Below are 26,443 nucleotides of genomic sequence, written 5' to 3'. Positions count from 1 at the left end.
AACAGAAGTAAGCTCATGAAGATAATACACTTCATCTGACAAGCTACCTAACACGACATGTTTTCCACAATGTTAGCAGCAATGCAAACCTCTGAGGATTTCATAGCCAGCACAAGTCCTTACTTGTTACAGTCTATCTTTTACAGGTTTGGTTCCTTTTTAGTGAGAATGCAAGCCTCCGCATAAAATAAAAACTGAGAATGTGCATAGTTTTGAAAATCCTAGGTTGATCTGTATTAAAGAGACAGTAATGAGACTTTACTCATTATTCCTCTGTTGAATAAATTTGGATTCTCAAAGTGTTTTTCATGATACTGCCAACTGCCATCATCCTTTTAGGCCCCCAGGTTCAAATGGAGAGTGTATTTGTCTTAATTTTGTAACAAGAGTAATAATACACCAAATTCGCTAATATAAAATTAGCAGGCTTGAATCTATGCATTTTAAGTGTAAAAGATTCTCATGTTATCAGTTATGCAGCTGCTGTACATCACTTAATTACGACAAACTCCAAACCACAGTAAACAGTAGATTGTGTTGGGTATTACCTTGGGTAATTACCCCCCAAAAAATGAAAACTTTGAAAATACAGGTCAAACTATTTACTGTAACTTTCTTGAAAAAGTGCTCCTAGGATAGAAGAAAACATCATGTTGTGGTTGCCATGAGGTAAACCTGCATGTAAATAGAGAATAAACCGGCTGATCCAGCTTGACTGCACGGATTCCACTCTTTACTGCTGTTGTATCACCTATAGACAAAACACAATTGTTAATCCTCCTTTAAAAGCTGATGTACAAAACTTACTTCACATATTTTTTGTACACTAGCACAAAGTGTGCAGAAGATGTAGGCCTAGTTAGAACTACAAATGTTCTATAGCTAACCATATATAAACAAATATCCCAAAGAAACAACTTCCCCATAATTAGCCTTACTTACATCTTACATCTCAAATCCATCTATACCCGGATTCACTGTCAAACAAACCCATTCAATAAAGTTCTAAAAGACATACAGTATCTTAACCTAACCTTAATAGTTTGTATAGCATCACTTTGTAGGCTATAGAATGAAAAAGTTAAATCCAAGTTAATTTAATTGGAAAATAAGTCATAATAGCTCATGCTAGTTTTCTTATCTTATTTTAAGAATGCTTACATGTAGATTTTTTACAGGACAACAAAGCAAAAGTACTGATGCTGTGCAGTACTGAAAGTGATTTGTTTGACCTTGCGTTGACGATATAGAGAAGCAAATAAAACAACGTCACAATAATAAATGAAACCACAGCCTCCTCCCATAACTTGAAATAAAAGCACAACAGTAAATGAATCAACATTACCACATTTCCTCGGATTCCTGCTTCGCGCACTGTCCTAAAAACACCCGCCTGTGTGTGTGGACCTGCCCTTCACAACATAAACAAACTCTCCCACTACAAACTTTAACAGAAAAACACTCCAGCTTTCTTCGAGGGGCAGATGCGACACCACAATTTGTTGTAAAATATAAAGAATCTGGGTAATATCTGAGTTAATTCAAAACTAAGAGATGACTAGCGTAGGAAACAGTTACCACGTGATTAAGACGTACGTAAACAATGACCGATAACTGATCCATGTATTAGCCTAATTTATTTAAAAGAATAGCTTTCACTGCACTATTCTATTTTTTTTCGCAAGTTTTTAATAACAGTGTAACTGTAGAGAGCATGCTTTACAATATGAGTGTAATGTGTGAGCAAAACTGAGGAAAAGGCGGAAAAAATCATGTGAACAGAATTTTCATTTTAAGCTTTAACTTTGTCACTTCATACAAAACGCTATCAATTAAATCAGTCAGCAACACAAATTTAATTGAGTAATTTAATTTAAAAAAGGCTTAAAATATGCTATTTACACCAAAGAATGTGATTACATTATCTGCATGGTAGAATTGTTCATGACTTCCAGAAATATAAAAAAAAAAAAAAGAAATGACAAAAATTACAGAATTCCCCATGAGGTATAGGTAGCCTATTTGGTAAAAAAAAAAAACAAAAAAAAAAAAACAAACAAACCCTAAACCTGAGGAAACACACACACACACACACACACACACACACACACACACACACACACACACACACACACACACACACACACACACACATACACACAATTTCTAAAGATATCTGGGAACACTGAAGCTTATTTATTTTGATTACAGCTAATTGTCTTAAAATAAGAGGTAGGCCTACAATTGTTTTCACACTGCTTGCTGTGGGTCATGTTCTCTGTACAGAACACACAGATCATTAAATCCACATTACCTAACCACAGCAATCCTGGATTTGATTGAAAATCTATCAGACAGTCCCTCTCAAATGGCATTGTGTGTCTACCCTTATGTAACGTGAAACGATTTGTCCTTCATGTTCATATAAAATGTAAGGTTACATTCTTGAGAATTTCCGAAGTTTAATACCAGAGGAACCCAGAGTTCCAGATGCAGGTTGCCATAGTAACTGCAGATCATCAGAGGCCTCAGACATTGTGTTCTAGCGCAGCTTGTACTGCTGCTCTGATGTTTGTGGGAGAGACAGAGGATGATTAGCATTCAACATGTTTCATACGGTCACAACTCATCATGATATGATCTCTCTCTCTCTCTCTCTCTCTCTCTCTCTCTCTCTCTCTCTCTCTCTCTCTCTCTCTCTCTCTCTCTCTCTCTCTCTCTCTCTCTCTCTCTCTCTCTCTCTCTCTCTCTCTCTCTCTCTCTCTCTCTCTCTCTCTCTCTCTCTGCCTTCTCTGTGGGGAAGTTAGACATCTTAAAGTGTCTGTCCAGAGAAAATGTTCTCATCACTTTTTCCCACTGCAGATTTTTTATGTAAGTCATGCACGTGTTCCAGCACTTTAAATCAAGTATAAAGATGGATGAACATTAGTGCATTTTTTGAAATCTCTGTTTTATGCATGTGTCTAATTTGTGTGTGTGTTGTGTAAATGTGTGTTCACTCGTGATCACAGTAGCGTTTGGGCCAGCTGAGGCCAGGCACATGCTGCATCCACCAAATGTCAGAAAGCATTTGAGTTCCTCATTTGAGGCAGAGCATTGTCCCCCAGGGGAGAGCATCTTCCTTTTCTTCTCCTCTCCTTGCTTTATCCATCCCCCCCTCTGTCTGCCAGCCTCACTGCGCTGTGCTTTGCTTCCTCCTGGAGAAGAGTGGATGCAGGGACGTGTGGGTGGAGGGAAAGAATCATTTAGAGAATTATGCGGCTGAACTGAAACTGCGCCATGTTACCATTTTTATATTATTGGTTAACTTTGTGTATTATCCAATACTTGAAGACTGATTAGACCAGATGAGTTGATTAATGTGACAAATATAATCTAACTCTTTAGACAATGTACAGTAAAATGCACAACACTCTTTTGGAGACTCAAAATTATGGAATTTCATTGTATTAGATACAAAATATTAAAACAAGTGGCATCTGCAAATCAAATTGTGTCATATATTTCTTTACAATAACTGCTGTTGGTATATATATATATATATATACAGTATATCTATTTATATATACTACACACACACACACACACACACACACACACACACATATACTGTACTATAATAAATACTATATATATACTGTAGATATATACCAACAGCAGTTATTGTAAAGAAATTGTTTATGTTATGTTATGTTATGTTATGTTATGTTATGTTATGTTATGTTATGTTATGTTATGTTATGTTATGTTATGTTATGTTATGTTATGTTATGTTATGTTAATTGTTTAATTGTTTTTTATTCATATATATTATTTGGACACCAAGCCATATATAGTATATCATCCATCCATATATATATATATATATGGATGATATACTAGTTTTTGCCCTTTTATCAGGCTCCTTGTAAACTGCTTGATTGTTTCTATTCAGCCATGATGTCTAGTCAGCCATGGACTGCTGTGCACCTGTGAACAAGCAATAAAATAAATCAGCCAACCAGCAAGCAGACAAAAAAACGTCCTCTGACACACCATCAGTGCTGAAAACCTTAGACAGCTGTGGCATGAGCACCCAGTGAGGGAGCACTGCTGACCCGCAACTAATGAGTGTGGAAAATGAATTTCGTAGCACTCTCTGGTTAAGTACATCAAACAGAGAGTGAGATAGTGGAGCAATGTAATGGTGCTGTCCAGACAGAGCAAAAGAAAGCTCTCTCTGTGTAAGGCCAATATGATTCCACCAGTCTCAAAGACGGGGCCGTTTCTAGCATTTTTGGCACTCAAATTTCACTGTCACTGGGGGACGGGGTGATTTCCAAATTAGTCACAGCAGTAAAGAGTAAAACAAGGAGTACTCACCAAGCCCCTTGTCCTACTCCAGAAGGGAAATTTCCAAGAAAAAATACAAATTGAATTTTGCAAAAAAATATTGTAATTTTGCACTCAACTGCACTGCTTATTAAAGTTGGCATGAAAATGTGTTTCCTAATTTAAATGATACATTTAATTTATGATACAATTAATTGATACAATTAATTTATGCATATGTTTCATTTTTTTAATTTTCTTGACCTCATAATGTTTAATCAAAATGTCATAACTGGGCCTTTCAGTGAAAACAACAGGCTCTCAGACTGTGGTGATGCGTACAGGACTTCTCCAATCATTTAGAGTGCCACGCCCAAAATCCATCAACCACTGACAGATAGAATCAAATTCCTGTCCAACATTTTTTATTTTTCCATAATCAGATGAACATCACAACAGAAGAAAAGATGTGCCTCGTATTTTTATACGCAAGTACACGGTCCCTTATAGTGTATATATTGTTACAAATATTTTAGAAACAGTTTTTTAGAGAATTAGTCAAACAATTACTTTTTTAAATCTATTGCCAGCCCTGAATTTTTTACATTTAGGTTTAAATTAAGTTTTAGAGCAAAATCAACCTATTTTACAAGGTGTCAATTTTGTATAAACTTGTATGATCGATGTGATTATGCAGAAACATACAATTTAAAAAAAGAATTAACCCCTAAACTTAACCATCAATGGGGTGTAAGCAGATTGTACAAAGAAATGAACAAGTGAGATTGAACAAATTAATGCTAATTAGCCACCAATTTGCCAAAATGTGTGTTTGTGTGTGTGTACAGCCAGCTGTTGTGACCAAACCACAATTTGTTTGGAGCTGTTTGCATATCCACACACACTTGGGTTTGTGCAATTATGTCAGTGTCCTTGAGTGATTATGGATTTCATTTTGAGAGTCTCTTCTCATAATTGGTTGGAGGTTAAAAATAGCTTTGGCTAGCCATCATGGGGCTGATTTACAGCCTTCATTTACAAGGCTAACACACTCTCAGGGGGTTCTTTGAGCACTTTGCATGGTGTTTCCAAACACTTATTATGCATATAGCCATGAAGGTCCTGCAGCATATACAGCACTCCATCTTGAATTTATCAGTAACAGTAATCAACATTACATTAGATTACTTGCATTACGGCATGGTGCTTGAATGTGTGAGAGAAATGTGTGTGACCTTGGTTATTTTATGTCTGGCATTTATCTTATGGTTCTCTGGGGATTCACTGAAAACATAGTATGAGTATATGCATACAGGTCAGTGTTCAGACTTTTATGTCCCAGTTTTTATCATGCCTTCAAAGTTTACTTTTGCTATCTTCCATAATGTATATTGGTTTTTTTTCTGTTGTGCGGCACTCAGACTTTCAATATTATGATAAATCATCAAAAATAATAATTACATTTAAAAAACATGCTAAAACTACATGATTACTGAACAAATAATGAAATAAATTGTATTAACTATCCCGTATGTAAAGACATTTTCACAATAAACAATTTAGTCCATAAAAAGTGTGTTCAGTTTCACAACAGTGTCAGATAGGTGCATGCTTGAGATTAAAAATAAGGCACGTGATGTGTGAAAATGTTTGCTTGTGTGCATATATTTCTTTATAATCTTATAAATAAATTACAACTAAATTTATTTAGTTAGTTAAACAACGACATAAGATAACTTTTAAGATGGTTTAAATTTGGTTTAAAGTTGTTTATAACTAGGTCATTTCTGAATGACCACAACACCTTCAGCCTTTGGCAACTTTCAGCTATACTGGCAATTCATCTCAAATAATCAGATGAACATGAAACATGGATAACGGCCTGAATTGGCCCATGTTAATCTAACTCCCTATAGCTGTACTTTCCTTCTTGTCTTACATAAATTCTGGGCAAAAGGCCTCTGCATGATTCACACACACAGACTTTACTCAGGAGGACTGTGTCATTTGAGGGCTGACTTGGCTCGAGGAACAGTGCAAGACCGATATTCACTGGACGCGATGTGACCTGTCACAGTGGATTCGGCTTCAAACAAGACAACCTCACAAAGGGTTCAAATGCAAATATGGCCACTTATAAGATCAAGGTTCTAAGCTAATATTTTAAGCTAATGAATAGAAACTGTAAATGCTGTACTATTTAATTTTTATACTTAATGATTTATTTCATTATGATAACGTACTGTTTTATGCTTTTAGACTATCAATTGTATGAATTCAAAACTCATTTTGACAGATTGATTTAATTAAGCTAAAGGTCAAATAACAAAAAGAAAAGCTATGAAGAAGGAGATTTACACATGGAGTATATTCATGCTTTGTCTTTAATCACTTCATAGAAAAGTAGCTTCAGATTTTATTAAACACAATATACAATATTATTACCATACATTGTGTGAAACATTGAATATTCACCTGCAACAATGTGGGATAACCAGACGATAAAAACTCATCCCTCATGCAGATAGCACTAATTCTGTTGAATCCCTTTGGACGCAAGTCAGACCAAAAGATCTCAAACATATAGATTAACAAAGTTTTACTGACAATTTGAATGTCAAAACTGCTAACAAGGTCAGAAAAATAGTTCACATTAGCACAAATAATTACAGATCACATTTTCGTAATTATATCGATTTCACATTGTGGTGTTGGTAACCAATTCCTCCCCTGTCAATGTGCATTTACATGCCACCTCTGAGCCATTTTTAGCAATCTCCATTCAAAATGTTGTATATATTTGAGGGCCACGTTCTGTGGAGAATCTCGTGAGATACTGATTTATCGATGTTACACCAAACAGTGATACACAAAGCTTCTAATATCTGACAGATGTCTACAGTATGTATTTATGTCTTATCTACAGACTCTCCCCTTTACCAATGGGTCGCGTGTCTCATAGGCTACTGTTCTGGGCAGTTGAAAATTGTGCAATATATTCATACATAGTATATATAATATATATTTATTTATATTAAAACATAAACAATATTACTAAATAAAACAGACTCAGTCCAAGAGCCCACTACACAAGAAACACCACCAATTTTCGGTAATGCAAGTGCATATAAATTAAACCATTTACAAAGAAACATTATTCCCTATGTACATTTAACAGTAATAAATACACTGTTATAAACAGTAGAGGACCGATCTGAGCACATATAAACAAAGAGAATGGAAGGAGTTGTGAAAAGCGTGTGCTGGTGATGAAGCGCCGCCACGGACGCTCATACACACAAACACAGTAATGTGTAGACAACATGTACATATGTGCGCACAAACATACTTTTGCATGCTACTTTGGCCATTAACTGTTTCCACTGTTGAGACTTTGAGCATAAGGTAGTTTAATAAGGTACCTTAAAGCATGAACTACACACAAACTTAAACCTTAACGGTGACAAAATGTATGAAACGACAATGCCATTACTAAACCGGCATGTTAAAATTTGACATGTGTAATTGTAGTTTTTTTTCTTTTCATATCTTGGTGTTCTACAAGATGGGGAAGGGAATCAGTTTACATATTATTATTTTTTACCCACCTTTAAAGTGAGCCAATCGGAGAAAGGAAGTTGTTTTTGTTAAGAAGACAAATGAGGAAAAGTTCTATATCAAAGTGTGTAAAAAGCTAGTTTAGACTGTTTTTCTTTATTCTGTTTCTAAGGTATGATGGGAAGGGTGGAAATGGCTGCTCTAAGGAAGACAATTATGATGAATTGAAAGCAAATGAATGTGAATTAAGTCAATATAGCTTTGGCTTCCCTGTGATTTTAGTAGATTACGAGACCCCTTGTGATTAGATTTTTTTGGGGGTGCTTGTATTTTGTTCTACAATCTAAGTAAATGGGGTCTTCATACTTAAGGGCATTTAAAGTTTTTTGTGCAACAATGCATTTGCCTAACAGATTTCTTACCCTAATGTGAATGGGATGATGTATGGTTCCAAATAAACAGTTTGTGCTCATAGTTACGGAGTCTGACACAAATGTAGATAGAATAAACAGAAAGTGCCTCTTTCATAATTTCTTAGTTTTCTGATCGTTTGTCAGATGTTTGGATTATTAAGTTATATTGCCAAACAAAGGAAGACACTAAGTTCTCTCTCCAGCGTAGATATAAAACAATTCTGCAGGTTCGGTCTGGTTTGCTTTACAAAATGAAAACATTTCAACGTACAGTTATACTAAAATGTGTTCAATAAATAAAAGACTATTAAAAAGACAATAGTAAAAAGGCACACAGTCTTTAGACAAATGGTACAGAAAAGTAAACAGTTTCTCTCTTTACAAATACTTGTTCTTCAGTAGTTCGTTTTTGACCTCATCACACACCCATAGCTTTACAAAAAGTTTGTGTTGGTACAAAAAAAGTGAAATCCTCTCAGTAGTGTCTACTCCTCACCACCTGGTAAACAACCAAACAAACTGTTCACGTTGGCCCCAATCCTTCATGTTTATCAAAGTCGCCTGCCAATCGTTCAGGTCCAAAATGTCTGCAGCATTTATTTCCTGAGAGCTCCTACAAACTGTCTCCAAACGTAAGTGCAAGGAGGGCAGGACATCCTCCTCCCACGGGGGACTAAAAAAATCACCCCATGTGGGCTTTTTAAAAAGCATCAACTGCAAGATTTCTCCTCTTGCATGGGAAAAAATAGCTACCGCCTATCAAGGGACGCTGAGTCTTATGTGTCGACCGGTGAGGCGTCTTCGGTAACTATCTGGATGAGTGTAGTGGATTCCATTTCTTCCCCTCTGTCGTCTTCTTCCACATCCTCTTCCTCGTCTCCCTGGCTCTGTTCATCTTTTTCCGTGCCTTCTGAGTCTTCCTCCTCTAGCGTGAGCTCGAACTGGAACTTGTCAGGGCCTGAACCGCCGCTGTTGCCGTCTTTGTCAGCCTGGTCGAAGGGCGGGGAAGGGCTTATGGGGACCATGCTCTGGTACCAGTTCCGATTATCCTCCAGGTTGTCCAGGATATCCTGGGCATCCGGATGGACCAAGTCAGCCCATGTTTCCCATAGCGGGTGGACGATGTAGTCAATGAAACCCACCTGAAGAGAGAAAAAACACATTAGATGTCGTAGGGCACTATGTAGGGTATTCTAGGATATCCTCCATCAGAGATCGCTACATCTCAGACAGTAACTAACCTGTGATTTCTCCACAGAGGCGGTGTGTTTATCACACATGGGGCTGATCTCCATGCCACGCTCCCTCTCTCGATCGCCCTGGTGAAAGAACTCATCCATGATGCGGTCAGTCCACTGGCGGTACAGCTCTAGAGACTTGGTGGGATTGCTCAGATCGGCGCAGTGAACCATGTTCCGCAAAACCTGAAGTAACATCAAAGTTTCAGCCAATTGTAATTCATCATGTGCCTCTAATTTATCTGAATCATCTTAGCTGGAGATTATGACATCATTGGATTTCCAAATGACTGTTTGAAAATTAGTTTCATTAAGAGGGGATGGAAAACAGGAAGACCTGTACCTGTATTCTGTCTGTGTAATTGTCCAGAAGTAAAACTCCTGAGCTTGTCACTTTCTTCGTCTCTACCATGGTCTTCAGATCGGCCAGTAAGCTCATGTGCTTAGACATGTCCGTGGCCAGTACCTGTTGAGAGGGAACATTGAGCAGGATGTGTTAGCATATCAATCATTGCAGTGTAAATGAAGCAGATGGCCTGGAAGAAAGGAAGGAAGGAAGGAAGCAAGGAAGGAAGAACCTCACCATGTCAATGACCATCTTTCGAAGTGACTGCTTTTGTTTCTTAGTGAGGTTTTGGAAGATGTCACAGTTGTCCTCCTGTAGAAGTTTAAAGCCCACGGCTAAGTGGTGGTTCTCCAAAACCGACTCATCATTATACATGAGCGCTAACTCGGAGTCTGGAAGAAATGAGCAAATGCTCAATTAGTCCATGTGTCACCAGGAAATTTACGCTGGTAGTTGGGATTTAAGAACACTCACTTGTATTGATGAGGAACTGGTTTGAAACACCAGGGTGGTCCACATCATGGATGGCTGCCGCAAAAATGGCTGCCAAGATCTCAAGATCGGTGAAGACAGCCTATTTAGGACAGATTGAAAATGGTGAGATACATGAAGTCATTTGAGGAAAAAAAAATATTAAAATTGTGCCTAAAGAAAAGGCGTTCTTACATCTAGTGCAGGTGTGGATAGCAGAGTGTGAGTTGACTGGGCCACATCAGCAGCGTGAAGGCTGTTATGATAGGCCACATCTTGGTGGTAGTGATCCTCAAGGGTCATCATGTACATCACAAATGTATCTGCTGGGATCTTGAACGTCTTGAGCAAGTCTCGTTCCTGTTACAGAGAGAAGCAATATTATTACAATTCTGGACATTATTACATTTTTGTTGCAAAAAGTGGGAAGTCATAGGCTGGAGGAAGAACTGACCTGGAAAATGGCATACATAATGCAAGTTAGAGGCCGGTTGTTCGAATACTCTGAAACGGTAAAGATGTTCAGGCCCCATTTGTTCAGGTCTTCTAATTCCTGAAAAGGGAAGAGGCAAGGGCATGAGATCAACAGGATTTTTTTTTTTACAATCAAACCCACTAAAGAGCAAGTATTAGTCTTCTACCTACCCTTGACAGTAAATCCTCTTTGTCGGTTTTGACGCCGAAGCGAGCAAGGCTGCTGTTGAGGATGGGCCCGTGGGACACTTTCTTCACTCCACTGATCTGAGTCATCAGCTGCTGTTTTTTCTTCTTCTCGCGGGCTTTTGGTGTAGGCGAGGGAATCTCCATATCATTCTGTTTGTCTGTAAGGAACAGCAAAAACCAAAAGATTAGAACCATTTTGAACATTTTCCTGGTGGTTATTAACCATAAACACAAATTTCCATAGAAAATGCGAAAAATGACCGTTTGCTAACTTGTATCCAAGAAACCAAGATGGTCCCTAAATCTTTCTATACAGAACATGCACAAGTGTTCAGATGTTGGTAGATCACATTCCAGATTACTCAAACTCTTAATTGTAGTTTTTACACAGACACATACTGTATATGTCCACACAAAAGCCCATTGTTGGAAAACCGGTGGCCATGTATTATGTTTCCCTGAGTGACGTAAACAGACGCCTTCGGCCCAGGTGCAGGGCCATAGCTGAATAGCTTACATCTGCACTCCGTGCGTGTGCTTCTCAGGATTCGCTGCCCTTGAAAGGCAGAACAGACACCCAATTCAGAGCGACTTTGCCACTAAGCTATTCAAGCGGGGCTTGCCCCTCCTTTCCTTCTCCTTTAGTTCCACTCTCCATTTTCACTGTGACAGACCTGTCAACAAACTGCAGGGGAGCCCGTGTCTGCCTCAAATGGCATCTCCAAAGGTCAACCCTCAGGAGATATCAATTGAAAAACAATGACAGCACACGAAGGGCGTATCTCGAGGGCAAAAATGTACTTAATAATGCCATAAACCTTCATGTTAAGGATTTTCTCATGTGGAAATGCTAATCCAAATTTTTCCCAAGAAGCCACAGGCCCTGAGTGGACAGTATTCTTATGTTCTCGGTTATGGAAGATAAGAATGGGAATGGTGCCATGTTTGTACTTTTGTGTTATGAATGGTTTGGGAATGGTAATATGTTATGGGAAGAGTTTGTCTTTCATCTTGAAAGCCTCTATCTGTTTTTCTCTCCTTCTCTAGTGGTAAAGATGCCCGATCAAGAGAAAATGCCTCCGATCTTATCTTGAGGAGCATCCACAGTGCTCATTATAGCCAATTTACTTGTTTTCTCACAAACATTCATCAGAGCTCTTTTTTCTCTCGCCTCTCTGTCTCCCTCCTTTCAGGATTCACTGTCGCATGTTTCCTTCTCATATTATATATATATATATATATATATATATATATATATATATATATATATATATATATATATATATATATAAAATAACCAAAGGCAAGCCACATATGCAGACTGTGCACACAGATTCAAGATGCGAGAAAAAGAGAGAGAGAGAAAAAAAAAGCAGCGACATTGTGTTTGGGTCAGATTTAATCTCACTATCTCTGCTAAACTCACACGTTTTGATGCAGATAGTGAAATGCAGAGGCATAAAGAGAGCAGTCACACGTGACACAGCACACAGATGTTTCACAGCTAACATTTAATCCCTGGAATATAAAATCACTTTTAGTCCCAAATAACCCGCCCACAAAGTTGTACACCAATATTTTTGCAGACATTTCTTCATCAAATTTTAAATATCAATTTTTACACTGCAAAAATATATTTTTAAAAGCAATATTTTGCCTTTTTTAATCAGTAAAATTATCTCACCATAATAGATTTGGTTTTATACATAAACATCAATACTTTTAGTCACATTTATATTTAAAGAAAGAAAAGCTATTTACATATGCAGATAAGTATAAGATTAGCATAATTGATTTGTAATTATAATAAATGCTAATGTGTTATCTTTTATAATAGTTTATAATATTTCTTGTTTTAAAAATGTTTAAAAAAAATGTAAAAAAATACAAACATACAGATTAAGAAATTATTTTTGTAGTGAAACAGGATCTCAAAGAGTTAATATCTTGTGTAATGGGACAAATGTGTGCCTGTTCGTGTGACTATGAGATGCAGTCTCGATGAGAACACAGGAGCTGGATGAGTCACAGGTTCTCTTGCCTGGATGTTCCGTGCTGGGGGTTCCACCGTCAGCATTACTTTACAGCAGAATACCATCCCCCTCTATCTCTCCCTCCCTCCCTCCTTTTATTCTGCTCTCCTTTCCACCCTCCCCTTCCTCTTTTCCAACTGCTGCATTGGGGATCTCTCTCCTCATGCAGAAATGAAAGTCTGATGCCATCTCACGGCATTCCACAAACAAATTGAGCCTTTGTGCCGTCTGATCTTTTAATGCAATATAGTTTTCGCAAATAATTAACTTATCAAACCTCTCACTTTTTCATAGCCTTTATCTTACAGTGAGTCTAAACTTCAGTTCAGCTCTGGAAATGACGCAGCCCAAATTCAATCCACAATGGCGTATTCGGTATGTAGTCAATGTTTAGCGCTGGCTGCGGGTGTTTTATTGAAAGAGTGAATATGTGTGTGATTACCTAGAAAGGTGTTGGAGATGAACTCCGACACCTGATTGCCAGATCTGCTCATCTCAGAGAAGTGCGTCAGCTCCCTGTTCAACATTCTCTTGAACTGGAAAAGATAGAGAGGGAGAATCATTAGTTAAAAAAACTCAAAAGGTTCTACATTGAGACTTCAGTAGGGCTTCCTTTCCCCAAAGTCCTGAAAAATTTAATATTTAACATTATTTTATATGGACATGCATTTACATACAAAACCACAATGGGGTATGTGGTACGCAATTCTAAATTTTACCAAATAAATTACATATATATATAACTGAAATTCTAATATATTGAAATATTAATATCTCCTTTTAAAAATACTCATGCATCTTAATTTATCTTCTTTTTAAATAAATCTCTAACACCAAACATAAAAAATGCAAATGCATTAAGAATGTAACAAATGTACGAAGACCGAAGAAGGTAAATGCAGTACAAGAGACAAAGTAGACACTGGTTGAGATTTTATTAGTAAATTGCATTTTTCAAACTGTTTGTCAAAGTTTAAGTAATATTTTTCTTTGCATTTTTTCCACATTTGACGTATGGATATATGTTCCAAAAACAACGATGTGGTACCAAAAAGACGCAATGTTGGAAATAAATAAATAAACAAATGCATATATAATTAAATAAGTCAAAAAACGGCAGCCATATCCTGCGCCACATCTCAAATTTTTTAAGCTTCATCATTAAACACGGATAAATCACAAAAGCAACCTATATAGATGTGCTTTTTGACATCCAAATCAACATATCAGCTAAAATACAACAGATTCATATAAAAAGAAGAGCCCAATATAGAGCTCAGGTCTAGACATTCCAGCACAGGATGCCACACAGCGAGATTTGCTGTAGGTTTTCCTCCTCAGTGTCTCCATAGACCACCAACAAACATCAAACCAAAACCAACTGCCATTAGCAAACCGGAAAACAGCTCAGTAGCCACCATACACACCTTAATGTAACCCCAGGATACAGAGAGAAGGTAATTGGCCTCAGGCATTTTGGATCGTATTTAATCTCCCGAAATCCACAACAGCGCACTCCTATACCACAAAGGAAAAGAGCCAGAGAGAGGCAGACGAAAGGGATTCTTCTGGTTGGGAAAAACGAAAAATCCCCTCTTCTCTCCTCTCCTACTCTGCTTGGTATGGATTAGTAGCTGAGGAGCAGATACGAGCTGTCTTCATGGCAGCTCTCGGCCGAATCGCTCCAGCATTGACTCTCCATGGCTGTGGATACGAGCAGGGGGCCAACGGCGGATGGGAACACCCGTCCTGAGCTGGAGGAGGATCCAGAGAGCGACGGCCGGAGCTAGAAGCGAAGCAGAGGGTCTGAAAGTGCCAATGAATTATGGAGGAGATGAAGGAGCAGTAAAGCAGAGGGAGGGAGGGATGAGGGGAAAAAACGCTGGGATGCTCATCTGGCTGGAGGGGGGTCTTCCTCTGCTGGATTAGTGCCGCTCTGCTGCAGCACTACGCTCGCGCTCTTTCATCATCTCTCTCAGTCTTTCTCTCTCGCCCCCTCCCTCTCGCGTCTCGAGTCTGTCAGCCCCAGCAACACGCTCCATAGGCACATATGATTTGACATAGAGATGGCAGAGAAGAGGGGGAGCCCCGCTTTGTTATGCGGGGAAATCACGCGAGGAAAAAGACAGAACAGAAAGAGAGGGACGTTTATGCACACACTTGGCTTTTTGCGAACAAAAACCCAAAAACCCTTTGTCTTCAAGGGATTCCTAATTGAGTACAACATTTAGTACCCTTTTGTACTGCAAAGGCGATGCAGGGAAGATAGGAGTTTTAGATGAGTCTGGGTTCTTTCAGGCAAGGTCACTCTTATTTATTGCATTGCTATAATGCACAAAGCTTCATATGGAGCCCTGTGCTATTTTTACTGTAGAGTATGGTGGGAGAGAAGACTTGGATAATTGCCTCTCTTTGTCTTTTTTCAGTGACATCAACAGCCCCCCACGACTCTCTCTCTGCCTCCCCGTCTACATCCGAACACCAATTACACCAACATCCCAACGCCATGGCAACAGTGTCATGTGACACAGGCTGCCGCTGAGGCTTCCCTCCCTCCCTAGCTTCCAAAGATGGCAGCCCAGTAATCACGAGGACACCACTGCGTCTCAATAACATCTGCCAAATCAACCCCCCGAATCATTAAAACGGGGAGGAGTGCAGACGGACAAAATCAATGAGCCGTCCTTGATATAGCCCAAACGGGCAAAGTCCATTAACAGGGAAAACCCTCCAAATGGACAATCTTAAAAGTGTCCAAAACCACTAAAGCCAGCAGTCCAGACCAAGTCTTTCCATCACACTCGCCTACGACAGATAAAATGGTGCATTTCACAACCAACAGAAAGTAGATTTTCACTCAGAAATTGCTAGTAAATTTCACAAATAATTACAAAGAAACGGCAAAGAACACATTGAATTAAACGTGAAAGTTTGAAGTAGAAAGACTGAAATACTATTTTCTTAGCTTTATTTACAACTTCTGAGAATTTTTTTTTTTTTGTGTGTGTATTCGTTGTTTATTTGCAGCAGAGACTGTTTCTGCTGATTAACACAGACATTTGAGGAGCTAAAAGGATTCATGCAATGATTTTGGATTATCCGTGTGAAATGTGTGTGTCAGTGTTTATGCGCCTTCATGAGAAAAAGAGAGTGGGAGGGAGACAGGGAGAGAGGGGGAAAGAGAAAGATGGAAAATAGAGGAGAATCTCTGCATTATGCTGCAGTGGGGGTTCCTCAGCAGTGCGCGAGATGTCTAGTCAGAGCTGTAAACAACTCTGACATATCATAGACCGTGCCTTCTGCGGCTCACATTTCTTCTTATCATCCGTATCAATAAATCCATGCGAGTGGCTCTTTCTAAGCCCTGTGAGAAACATGGATGTAGGGGGGCAGATGTGCACCGACTTCTGCTCTGAGAAGAGTTAAGGGTGAATGAAGGGAATGTCATTCTCAAAGACCTTCATTCTGTAGAAAAAGACCATTCAAAAACTCGATTAAAGCTAACCAATTCCCATCAGCTAGGATTACCTGTGTAATGCATTTAGAGGCATGTCAAAAATGTATAGTTTAAAATGTATATCAATGCATATGTGCTGAAACCATTTTCACCATTGAATCACCTTTTTTCCAACACTAGTTCATTTAAATAATCCTACTTTTTAATAAAAATAGTCTCTCAAAATTCCCTTCAGTATCTCAGTTAACATTAACTCACAAAATCTCAAAAACAAAGTCAACTACCCATCGGCATCAATTTCAGCAAATATTATCAGAATGATACTTGCTGGTAAGATTTTATTTGTGCATTCCTTTAAAATAGGACATTTAGCAATAGGATGCTATTTAATTGTCTCCACTAGTGGGCAGTATAAACCCACAGATGTTAAGTGAGATAGATTGTTTGGTCACTTCACACTTTTCGCCGGTGGCATGTTCAATCAATCTGTACTCTCATCATGACCTTGTCTAATGCATCAGCGTTTGATGTAGGACAGGCGAGTCAATCAATCATCAAAATACATTTAACTTTTCAGTTGTCCTCTGTCAATTGAGATTGTTTTTTCTTACCATATCTTTCTCTATACTCAAACTATCATGTAAATGACACTACATACACTAATGTTTTTTAATTACAGCTATCTGAATGTCTTGTGTACATCATCTAGTCATCTAGTGGGGAAAACCCCAACCAGTTTCTTGGACAGAAATTGTGGGAGTTTTTATTGCACCGAATGATGTCATTTGAGAAGCACATAATTGCTAAATCGGCAAATTCTTAACAGTGATTGATATATGACGATGGCTGGAAGGCGACTTTGAAAGGCTGTGACGCACATCAAGATGACAAATGGGTTCTCTGGTATATTAGAACAATAACATCAATAATGACATAACCGCTTCTGAAGAAACTCTTTGTGTGCTAACTATCACCGCCTGAGGATACAAGCCTGTCGTTACACTTCCTCTAAACTTCTCAATGTGTGTGCATGGATGCGTGTATGTGTGAAGTCAACATTTGGACAGAGTAAATGAATAAATTAGTTTATTTAACAGATTAAAACTGAGCTGATTTAGTCTCAATTATATCCACACAAAGAACAGGTTAAATCGCTTAAGATTAGAAAGGAACTGAAAACTTTGAAATTGCTTCTAAGGTTTGAGATTATCAGAAAAAGACAGCAAAAATTAAACCATTTAAAACGAACATTTACACCACAACTATTTTAACAAAAATTCTCATTCAACTGATATTGGTACTCTTTGTGTACAACCAAACTATCTATGCAGGAACAGTAGTTTGACTTGAGAGCATTAGTTCAATATTACAGGGCTCCGACTGGTTTAGATTCTAGATCTGTGACTGTAAAACACATCCTCTCTTAAAGACCACTGCTTACATGTCCACACTATCCACACTGTCCCATGTAACTTGTCAATACACGAAAGCACTGTGCAAAAAAACAACATAAAAAAAACCTTTCCAAGCATTCACTTTTCATCAATAAAGCTCAGAAAAGTTCAGAAAGCAACAGTTATGTCCTCGAAAAGTCCACCAAGTAACATCCAACAAACAATAATCAGACTTGTAAAAGCATAAAACAAAGGCTCACCTTTTCAAAACAGTTAACTTTTCCAATCTTTCTCTGTTCTTTCTTCTCAAAGTAGCAAGCTCCCATTTTTAAGTGAGTAAAGTTGTCTAAGTCCTCCTTTTTGTGAGCGTGCCACCCTGTCTTGAGGTTCAGCATTTGATAGACAAGATAGCGTTACTGACTAACTTTGAGCAGTGAGCGCTTACTATTCTTCACTTCAGTGTGTGTGTTACTGTATACACACTCCCTCTCTAACCATGGGACCGCCTCCTTCTCTCTCTCACACACACACACACACACACACACACACACACACACACACACACACACACACACACACACACACACAGGAACTCTAACACCATTGCAACATAGTTTATAGGGTAAATACTAGTGTGCGCTGGAATCAGATCAAGCATTCTGATATGATCTCTTGAACTCATCAGAGAAAGCATTCTGCAACGGACATGCAGATCTGTGGAAAATCCTGACTTTCAAATCACAAAAATGTTATGCTGAACCCAAAGGAAAATCACAAAAGAAATCTTTAATGTCTCAATTGCTTCTTCTAGACTGCCATGAGATTATAGAGAGTAAGTCGAAACTTTTAAGTATCCTGCCTTTTCTTCAGAGGACTTTATTAATTTAACATGTCTCCTCTAGCCTTTTAGGTGAGATCTCAATATTTTGAAAAAGATGCAATCTTGAGTCTGCAAGATGCAAACAAATAATCAAAAGATTGAATGTAATATAAAAAATATATGATTTATAACATTATATTAATACAATTCATTCATATATTTCTCATCAAATAAATCTATTATACACATTACATTAATTTCGCATCACATTAATTTCATAGCATACTCCTACTGAAACAATTGTCTCATTCTTTCTAATTTAATTTCTCTATAGGAACTTTATGAGAAAAAAGAAATGGTACAGAGCAACAACAAAGCTATAAAATGTCCCTCTGAGACGGATTAAGTAATAAAGATATAACAAATGATATCATTTAATAAAGAAATAATGACCCTTTGATATAATTTGATTGAACTACTGTATCAAAATAGTCCAAAAAGAATGAGAACTTTTCAATTTGAATTTGAGAATAGCTGATACTGTGGATTTTACATGCACACAAAAGCACATGCAGCTAAAGTTTAATGCACATCAGATGGCTCAGATGTCCAAAAGAGCAGCAAAAGGTCAGACGTCCTGGTACTCTCTGTACAACTCTGATGGCTATCATTATGTTATTTCTACAAACTCATTCAGAAGCTCCCAGAAAATAAGCAGATCTTGAGCCTATCATGAGACAGTCACAGGCTTTGTGAATGTCCTCTTTTCTTTCCAATAGGTGGCAATATCCGTGTTCACCTGCATGCACTGCATAAAATAATCAGTAGTTTTGTCATTTTCCAGTAAAATTATATATACATCCAGATTGATAAATTAACTTAAGATGCAAATTTATCTATAAATCTAACAAAATTTAGTGAGGTTTATGCAAAAATAAATGAATAAATAAAGTAAGAAAAATAAAATGAAAGAAACTACAAATAAAAATTAAGTATTAACATGCAAATTTGCATTACAAGTAAATTGTTTATGGATGATTAGATACCTCTAATGGAAAACAGGCCAAAAATACTGATAACGAAAATGATTAACAGTGCGAATTCTGGGTCTTCCCAAAATCCGTCCCTTTCCTGAACATATATCTGTATGACTGAGCCTCTGAGAGTGTGTGCAGGAGTAAGTGTGTATTCATCCCTATTGTCTGCAGTAAAAGTCCCTGTGTTGCAGTGTGTTTGACGTCAGCAGAAGGAGAAACAAACAGGGAGAGCAGCCTTGCCCTGCCATACAGCACTCACTCCTATTGTAGTCTGGACCCAGCTAGAGCTTAGGAAGGAGACAGGAAACCTGAGTCACAGCTGCAGGACACACACACACACACACACACACACACACACACACACACACACACACACACACACACACACACACACACACACACACACACACAGTGGAGCTATGCAGTGTATCACATGAGCGGACAGTGACAGCGATTTGAAAACAACACACAATGATTAAAGGACAAAACAGATGACAAACAATACAGGTTGAAACATGCATATTTATGTCTGTAACTCTAACAGAGATTGTGCTTGTCATATCAGCAGACGATTCATAAGGACATATTTGTGTTTCAAATTGAATTATACTGTTTATCATAATGCTCTGAATATAGAGTAAACTTGAATAAAGTGTAAAATACAGTACGAAATATTCAAGTCTTGAAAAAAACTAAACAAAACCCGATATCCTAATGAAAGTTAACATTTAACTTTACTAACTTCCTTGTTAATATAAATTGGCACACGAGCTGTCAATTAAATCACAGCAACACACAGGGGTGTGGAAAAACGTGTTGGAAAATAAAGGCATGCTAAAGCCTGTTTAATATGCTAGGAAGACCAGCTAACACATTTATACAGACAATGTGAGAGGCTGCTGGGATAATAAAGTGTGTGACATCCCTACACGAGCCTTTATACTTCAAATATCTTGGTAAAGGCAACACAACTAAATAGAATTTCAATCTAGCATATGTTTTGCATATCCAAACACAGTAACAGCAGATTCTATCTGAAATGGAGGCAAACTTCTGTTGTGGAATGCTAGAAAACAGTAGTCAGAATTTTTAAACCAAGCTAACTGGCACAGGAACCGACTCTCAATAGCCCCATTCACAAAGCGGCCATTGAGACGAGCAAAAACTACCAGAAAGAAAGTTTTTCACGACGCAAGAGTTTCTAAAACTTCCAGAGGACCCCTTAAAGTGATGTGCTGCACCTCCTCACCTTGTTGGAGGCCATGTCGCTGACGGAGCGGTACGTCTGGATGGTTTCCAGCTGATCCAGACACCAGTCCAGCTCCTCCATGGTCTCCACAGCCAGCTTCTGGTACGACTCGTCTGGACAGAGACACACAGAAACGGGGGCACTGTGAAAATCCTGCTGCACGGCCACTCGAGCACAGCCCGCCAGACAATCCTTCATCCTGGGCTTGCACGCACACACACACACTCCCGGACTGTATGAGAGAGTGAGAGTGGGTTCTTCTGAAAGCTAGCTGTGAGAGATTTCCCCCCCTGCTCGCTCCTTCTCATTGGCCTGGTGCTTGTGGCTAGGTGATACTGCCTCTTTGGCTGCGTGCCCCTTCCTCTCACCCCCTACTGCCTCTCTCTGTGTGCCACTCTCACTCATGTCTGAGAGTTGGCTGCGGTGGGATGATACAGCCTGTTGGCTCTGTGCTTTTTCATTTTACTACCCAGTTTGGGATCTCTGACTCTCTCTCTCTCATTGCCTTATTGCTCACTGTATAAACTTGAACCTAAACACACACACTTCCTTGTTGTGAAAAACACTTTTTATCTCGCAAAAATGCATGTTTGTGTAAAAATGACATTTTAAGACAAATATTCTGATGTGAATTTGCTGGCTATGTACAATTAAGCAATATCTTGAGCAACATGATTTTTTTTTGGGGGGGGGGGGGGCATTAAGTTTCTATAAGACCAGATTCCAGGAGACATTGTATTGGCATCTTTGATTCAAACTTTAGTAGCAAACTGGCATTAGAGTAGGTCAATTTGATAAATTTTTGTGTATCATTTATTTCATTTCATTTATTTATTTCCTAAAATACTTTCCTGTAGCTCAGACAGTAGGTCATGGGTTCGATGCAATGTCGCTTTGGATAAAAGCGTCTTCCAAATGCATAAAATGTAAATGTAAAATGTAAATGTAAATTTTCATCACATCGCTGCATGGCATTTTTAATGTACAAAAAAGTTTTAGTAAAACTAACTATACCATTCAACTTTATTCAGCAAAGGTGCATAAAATTGATCAACAGTGACAGTAAAGACCTTTACATTGGCTACAAAATCATCTATTTAAGTTCTTATTTACTTTCTATTCATCAAAGAATCCTGAAAAAAAAGTTTCCACCGAAATATTTAAATTCAGCTTTGCCATAGCAGCAATGAATTACATTTTAAAATATATTAGAATAAAAAAAAATTAAAAAGATTTTAAATTGCAATAAAAATTGCTTTTACTGTATTTTTACTGATTATAAGAAGCTCTCAAAAACATTAAACAAATCTTAGAGACTCCAAACTTTTGAACGGAAGTGTGTTTTGGTAAATATTACTGTTAGTTGTTATATTAGTGCATACAGTATTAAAAAAAAAAAAAATTGTTTTTGTGTTCATTTAGTTAAAACTGTGGAAATCATGCCTCAATTTTTAATTAGATTTTTACAGCATTTTGCTGTCTATATTAAACATTTTGAATCTCATTGGGGAACAAAAACATATATACATAATGAGATATCAATTAACGCCAAAAGACTAAAATGGCTATACTGTCCCTTCCAACCACCAAAACTACAAAGGAAACAAAAGCAGCAAGAGAAACAACAAGCACATTTACATACCCACATAGATGAAAACCATCACGTTTTATCATGAGATTATATCAGTGTCAAGATGTACGTAAATGGGCCTGCATCATTCCATGCACACCACAGAAATGCATGAAGCGTATAGGCGTGAGCTGTGTGTGTGGGTCTGGTTGAAGCATAGATGTGTTTACAGTAGAGGGGAGTTTGGTGAATCAGTGCCCTGTGGCTTTCGGACACAGACGAACCCTTGTGTTCCTCTGACTTTGCTGTGGTGGGTCTCCTAGTTGCAGAACAACACAGCAGCAGAACTTTAGCAGGGCCCTGTCGAATGACGGCACTTCTCTCTAACCTCCTCACACTCAAAGCCACACACACATATTTGCTCTCTGAACAGTGAGAGAAAAAGCTCTTTGATGTGGATCATTCATTTTTCACTTCTTTTTTTTATTTATATTTTGAGCGTGTGGAGGGGTACCTGCACACTACAACACCAGGGCTAAATCGAAAAGCTGAATAAAATATTTGTAACAATATTTTCATCTTCACAAAAATTAAAAGGTACAGTTTTATACCTAAAAGAGAGCAGCTAAGTACAACCACATTTTTATATTGCTGAAGAAAATGTGAATAGTGCCTGCCCATGAAAAAACGCAGCCATAATTCTAGGGTGTGCACGTGGGTGCCAGGCCAATGCTATGCGGTTGCTGAGGTGCTCTAAGTGGTTTGTAGTGCATTTGTATCTGGTTGCTAGGGTGTTCTGGGTGGTCGCTAGGTGGTTGCTTACTGAAGCAAGTGAAAAGACCACCCACAAGACCGTCTTGATATTGATATTTAAGTTTTAAAATCCAGTTTTAGCTTTAGGGAATATTTACATGAAATACTTGGATCAGTTTAAACAAATTGAAACAAAATTCTAAACAATTATTTAATTATGTTCAATAAAAATACAAAAGATAAACTAAATCAGCAATAAATAATGCTGTAAGATCAGATAGAATGATAGATAGAGCGATGGAACGTTAGAACAATCGATAGAGCGATGGAACGATAGATAGATAGATACGTAACACACACAGACACGCAAGCACCGATGATCATGACGGATTCAGAAAAAGGGGGCAACGGTCCAAGATGCTGACATATGGTCATGCAGCAGTTGTATTTGTGTGTGTATATACACACACACACACACACACACACACACACACACACACACACACACACACACACACACACACACACACACACACACACACACACACACACACACACACATAACTATATACTGTATGTGTAAAACTTTAAATTATCATTCTGATATTTCACGTCAAAACGCTTTGTTTGTGGAAAAATATCAGCATACCAAGCAATTGGGTTTTGCGGTCAAAAAAATGTGTTTGCATGTGTGTCATATAGGGCTGTTTTCGACTAAGGATTTTCATAGTCGAATCTGATTCGTTAGATTTTGCCGTAGTCGACTGATAGTCAAACCTTTTTTTTTTTTAGATAGCAGCTAGATTTTTTTCCATTTCAAACAAAAGAGCTAAAAAACACATATATATCACACATATATCATAACATTTCATAAACATGAGGAGCAATATGAGAGAGAAATTTGGTGATGGTTGTTTAGGTACATTAAACCACGTAAAGCTTTTTAACGCCCATGAGAACCGCGTGGAGTCAACTCACAGCCGCTTCGCTGCCCTGCTGAAAATGTGAAGCAGAAACGCTTAATATCAGATAACGTCCATAATAATTGGACTCTGGGTTCGATTTTTTGACCATTTTCAGTGGTTATGAGGAGCAATATGAGAGGGAAATTTGGTAATCATTGTTTAGGTACATTAAACCACGTAAAGCTTTTTAACGCACATGAGAACCGTGTGGAGTCAACTCACAGCCGCTCCGCAGCCCTGCTGAAAATGTGAAGCAGATTTTTGAATACATTTTTATTTATTTACATTAGTAAGCTACAGGACATCGTCTTTCAAAACATGACCTGCGAGAAAGCGAAAAAATAAAATAAAAATGGTACCCAGCCCTTCTGAAAATGCGAATGCGTCTCTGTCCCCAGCACATTTCAAACCAAACTGACGCCCATGTATTCGACTATGAGGTTCATAGTCGAATCAGACCTCTCCGAATCGAATCGTCGAATCCTCGACAATTAGATGTCAGCCCTAGTGTCATACTTATATATTGTCATTGTTCTCTATTACTTTAACAGTCCATCAAGTCCACTAGACCATATGGGGTGTCTCATTTGTCATTGTAGGTTTTAGAAGGATGCTCAAGAGCGCCCCCTTTATGGCCACTATGCACCCACATTGGTGTGGACCTTGCAGCAACGGTCCATGCAGCAATGTGTGGGATTGTGAAGGCTGAAAGAGCCATTGAGTTTTGAGTTGTAACTACACTATTGTTTTGGTAACACTTTACAATAAGGTTTACACTTTACAACTACATTTGTTGAAATGAACCAACAATGAACAATACTTATACAGCAACAAACAACACCATGAACATTATTATTAACATTTGCAAAGGTTAATAAATGCTGTAAAAATGTTCATGTCAACTAATGCATAATGTTAACAAATGAGACCTTATTGTAAAATGTTACCATTGTGTTCATCGGGTCATTATCATTCTGATAATTCCCGTCAAAACTAACACATATTTCTTTGTGTGAACGACTTGACTGCATCACTTAAGGGCAAGTGTAGGTGTGGTGTTATAAGAAAAAGTATCAGCATACCAAGTATTTGTTTTGTGGCCACAAAAATGTGTTTGCATGAGTGTCATTTGAGGTTACTTCCGATCACAAATATCAAGTCTTTTAGTCGATGAGGGGGTTTATGTCATGGCTGAGCTGAGCGCTTGTGCGTATGTGTTTGAGTTATCGGATGTGGTGTGTGGTAACAGCCGTATCTCTGTCTTCCTGATGCGTATGTTGAGAATTAGCTTGTGAGCATGTGCTTACATGTGATATTTTTTCTTTCTCTCTCATTCTCTTCATTCATGCCCCTCCTGAATCAATACTTAGTGTCTCAACGCTTAGTCAAGCAGTGGAAGGATAAACTATAGCATTTCCAATAAAGAGGAAGCATGAAAACATGACGTCAGATCAAATCTCAATGGACCTATAAGAAAGCACTTCCTCTGTTACTGAGAGGGGAGAGAGAGAGAGAGAGAGAGAAAAGAAAAGAAAAGAAAGAGTTGGGGAAATTCTGGAAAAGCTTGTTTATAGCCAAAGGAAATTATGAAACAGAGTAACAGATGGGTTTCTCTCCATGGACACAGAATACTTGATAACGCATTACATTTGAGGAAAAAACTATGAGATCAATTAAATATAATTCAGATTAAGCAATTATGTTATGTTAAGATTAAGCAGTTATGTTAAGATTAAGATATTTGGGATTAGAAACCAATCGAATATATATATATATATATTATTAAAACTGACAATTAACTTGTTTTTTTCTATTTTTCTATTTTCTACTGACTGTTTTTTCTATTCTGAACTATGGTCTGTGGAACATTTCAGAGAAACAAATGGTTTTTACTTGTAGTTTCATTTTAGTAATGTTTAGTAATGTAGTAATTAGTAATGTTTCATTACTAATGTTTCATTTTGCTTCTGAAAGACTGGTCAGAAATTATGAGACTAATATTTTACTTTGACAGCCATAAAAATAAAAAATAAAAACAAACGTATGAAGATTTACTGAAAATAAATAAATAAAATAAGCATTCATATCTTCTTCCATATACTTTTTAAGAATAGCTTGTCTAGTATACTGCAAAAAAGAAAGAAACAATTGTTAATAAATTTCAC

General features: G+C 37.8%; 1 protein-coding gene across 7 annotated transcripts in view; it reads right to left on the bottom strand.

Moving 5' to 3' along the window:
• Window positions 1–6,676: 6,676 nt before the first annotated feature.
• pde4ba (phosphodiesterase 4B, cAMP-specific a) overlaps window positions 6,677–26,443 on the bottom strand; it is a 159,387-nt gene continuing 139,620 nt past the window's right edge. For 5 of the 7 annotated variants that reach the window (XM_081381708.1, XM_081381709.1, XM_081381710.1 and 2 more), the window contains 10 exons: window positions 20,991–21,103; window positions 13,476–13,569; window positions 10,983–11,158; window positions 10,792–10,890; window positions 10,533–10,697; window positions 10,341–10,440; window positions 10,104–10,258; window positions 9,864–9,986; window positions 9,524–9,706; window positions 6,677–9,424 (listed from right to left, as the gene is read on the bottom strand). In XM_081381708.1, the coding sequence (XP_081237834.1) occupies window positions 9,059–9,424; window positions 9,524–9,706; window positions 9,864–9,986; window positions 10,104–10,258; window positions 10,341–10,440; window positions 10,533–10,697; window positions 10,792–10,890; window positions 10,983–11,158; window positions 13,476–13,569; window positions 20,991–21,103 (1,574 nt within the window). In that variant the 3' untranslated portion in view covers window positions 6,677–9,058. Of the gene's footprint in view, window positions 9,425–9,523; window positions 9,707–9,863; window positions 9,987–10,103; window positions 10,259–10,340; window positions 10,441–10,532; window positions 10,698–10,791; window positions 10,891–10,982; window positions 11,159–13,475; window positions 13,570–18,144; window positions 18,348–20,990; window positions 21,133–26,443 lie in introns of those variants that run through there. The other 2 variants (XM_081381714.1, XM_081381713.1) reach the window with 2 other exon arrangements.

Source organism: Scardinius erythrophthalmus (assembly GCF_964197995.2).
Source record: "Scardinius erythrophthalmus genome assembly, chromosome: 12".
In the NCBI taxonomy this organism is placed as follows: Eukaryota; Metazoa; Chordata; class Actinopteri; order Cypriniformes; family Leuciscidae; genus Scardinius; species Scardinius erythrophthalmus.
The sequence above is the reverse complement of the archived record's forward strand: the minus strand, read 5'-3'. Positions and strand labels throughout refer to the sequence as shown.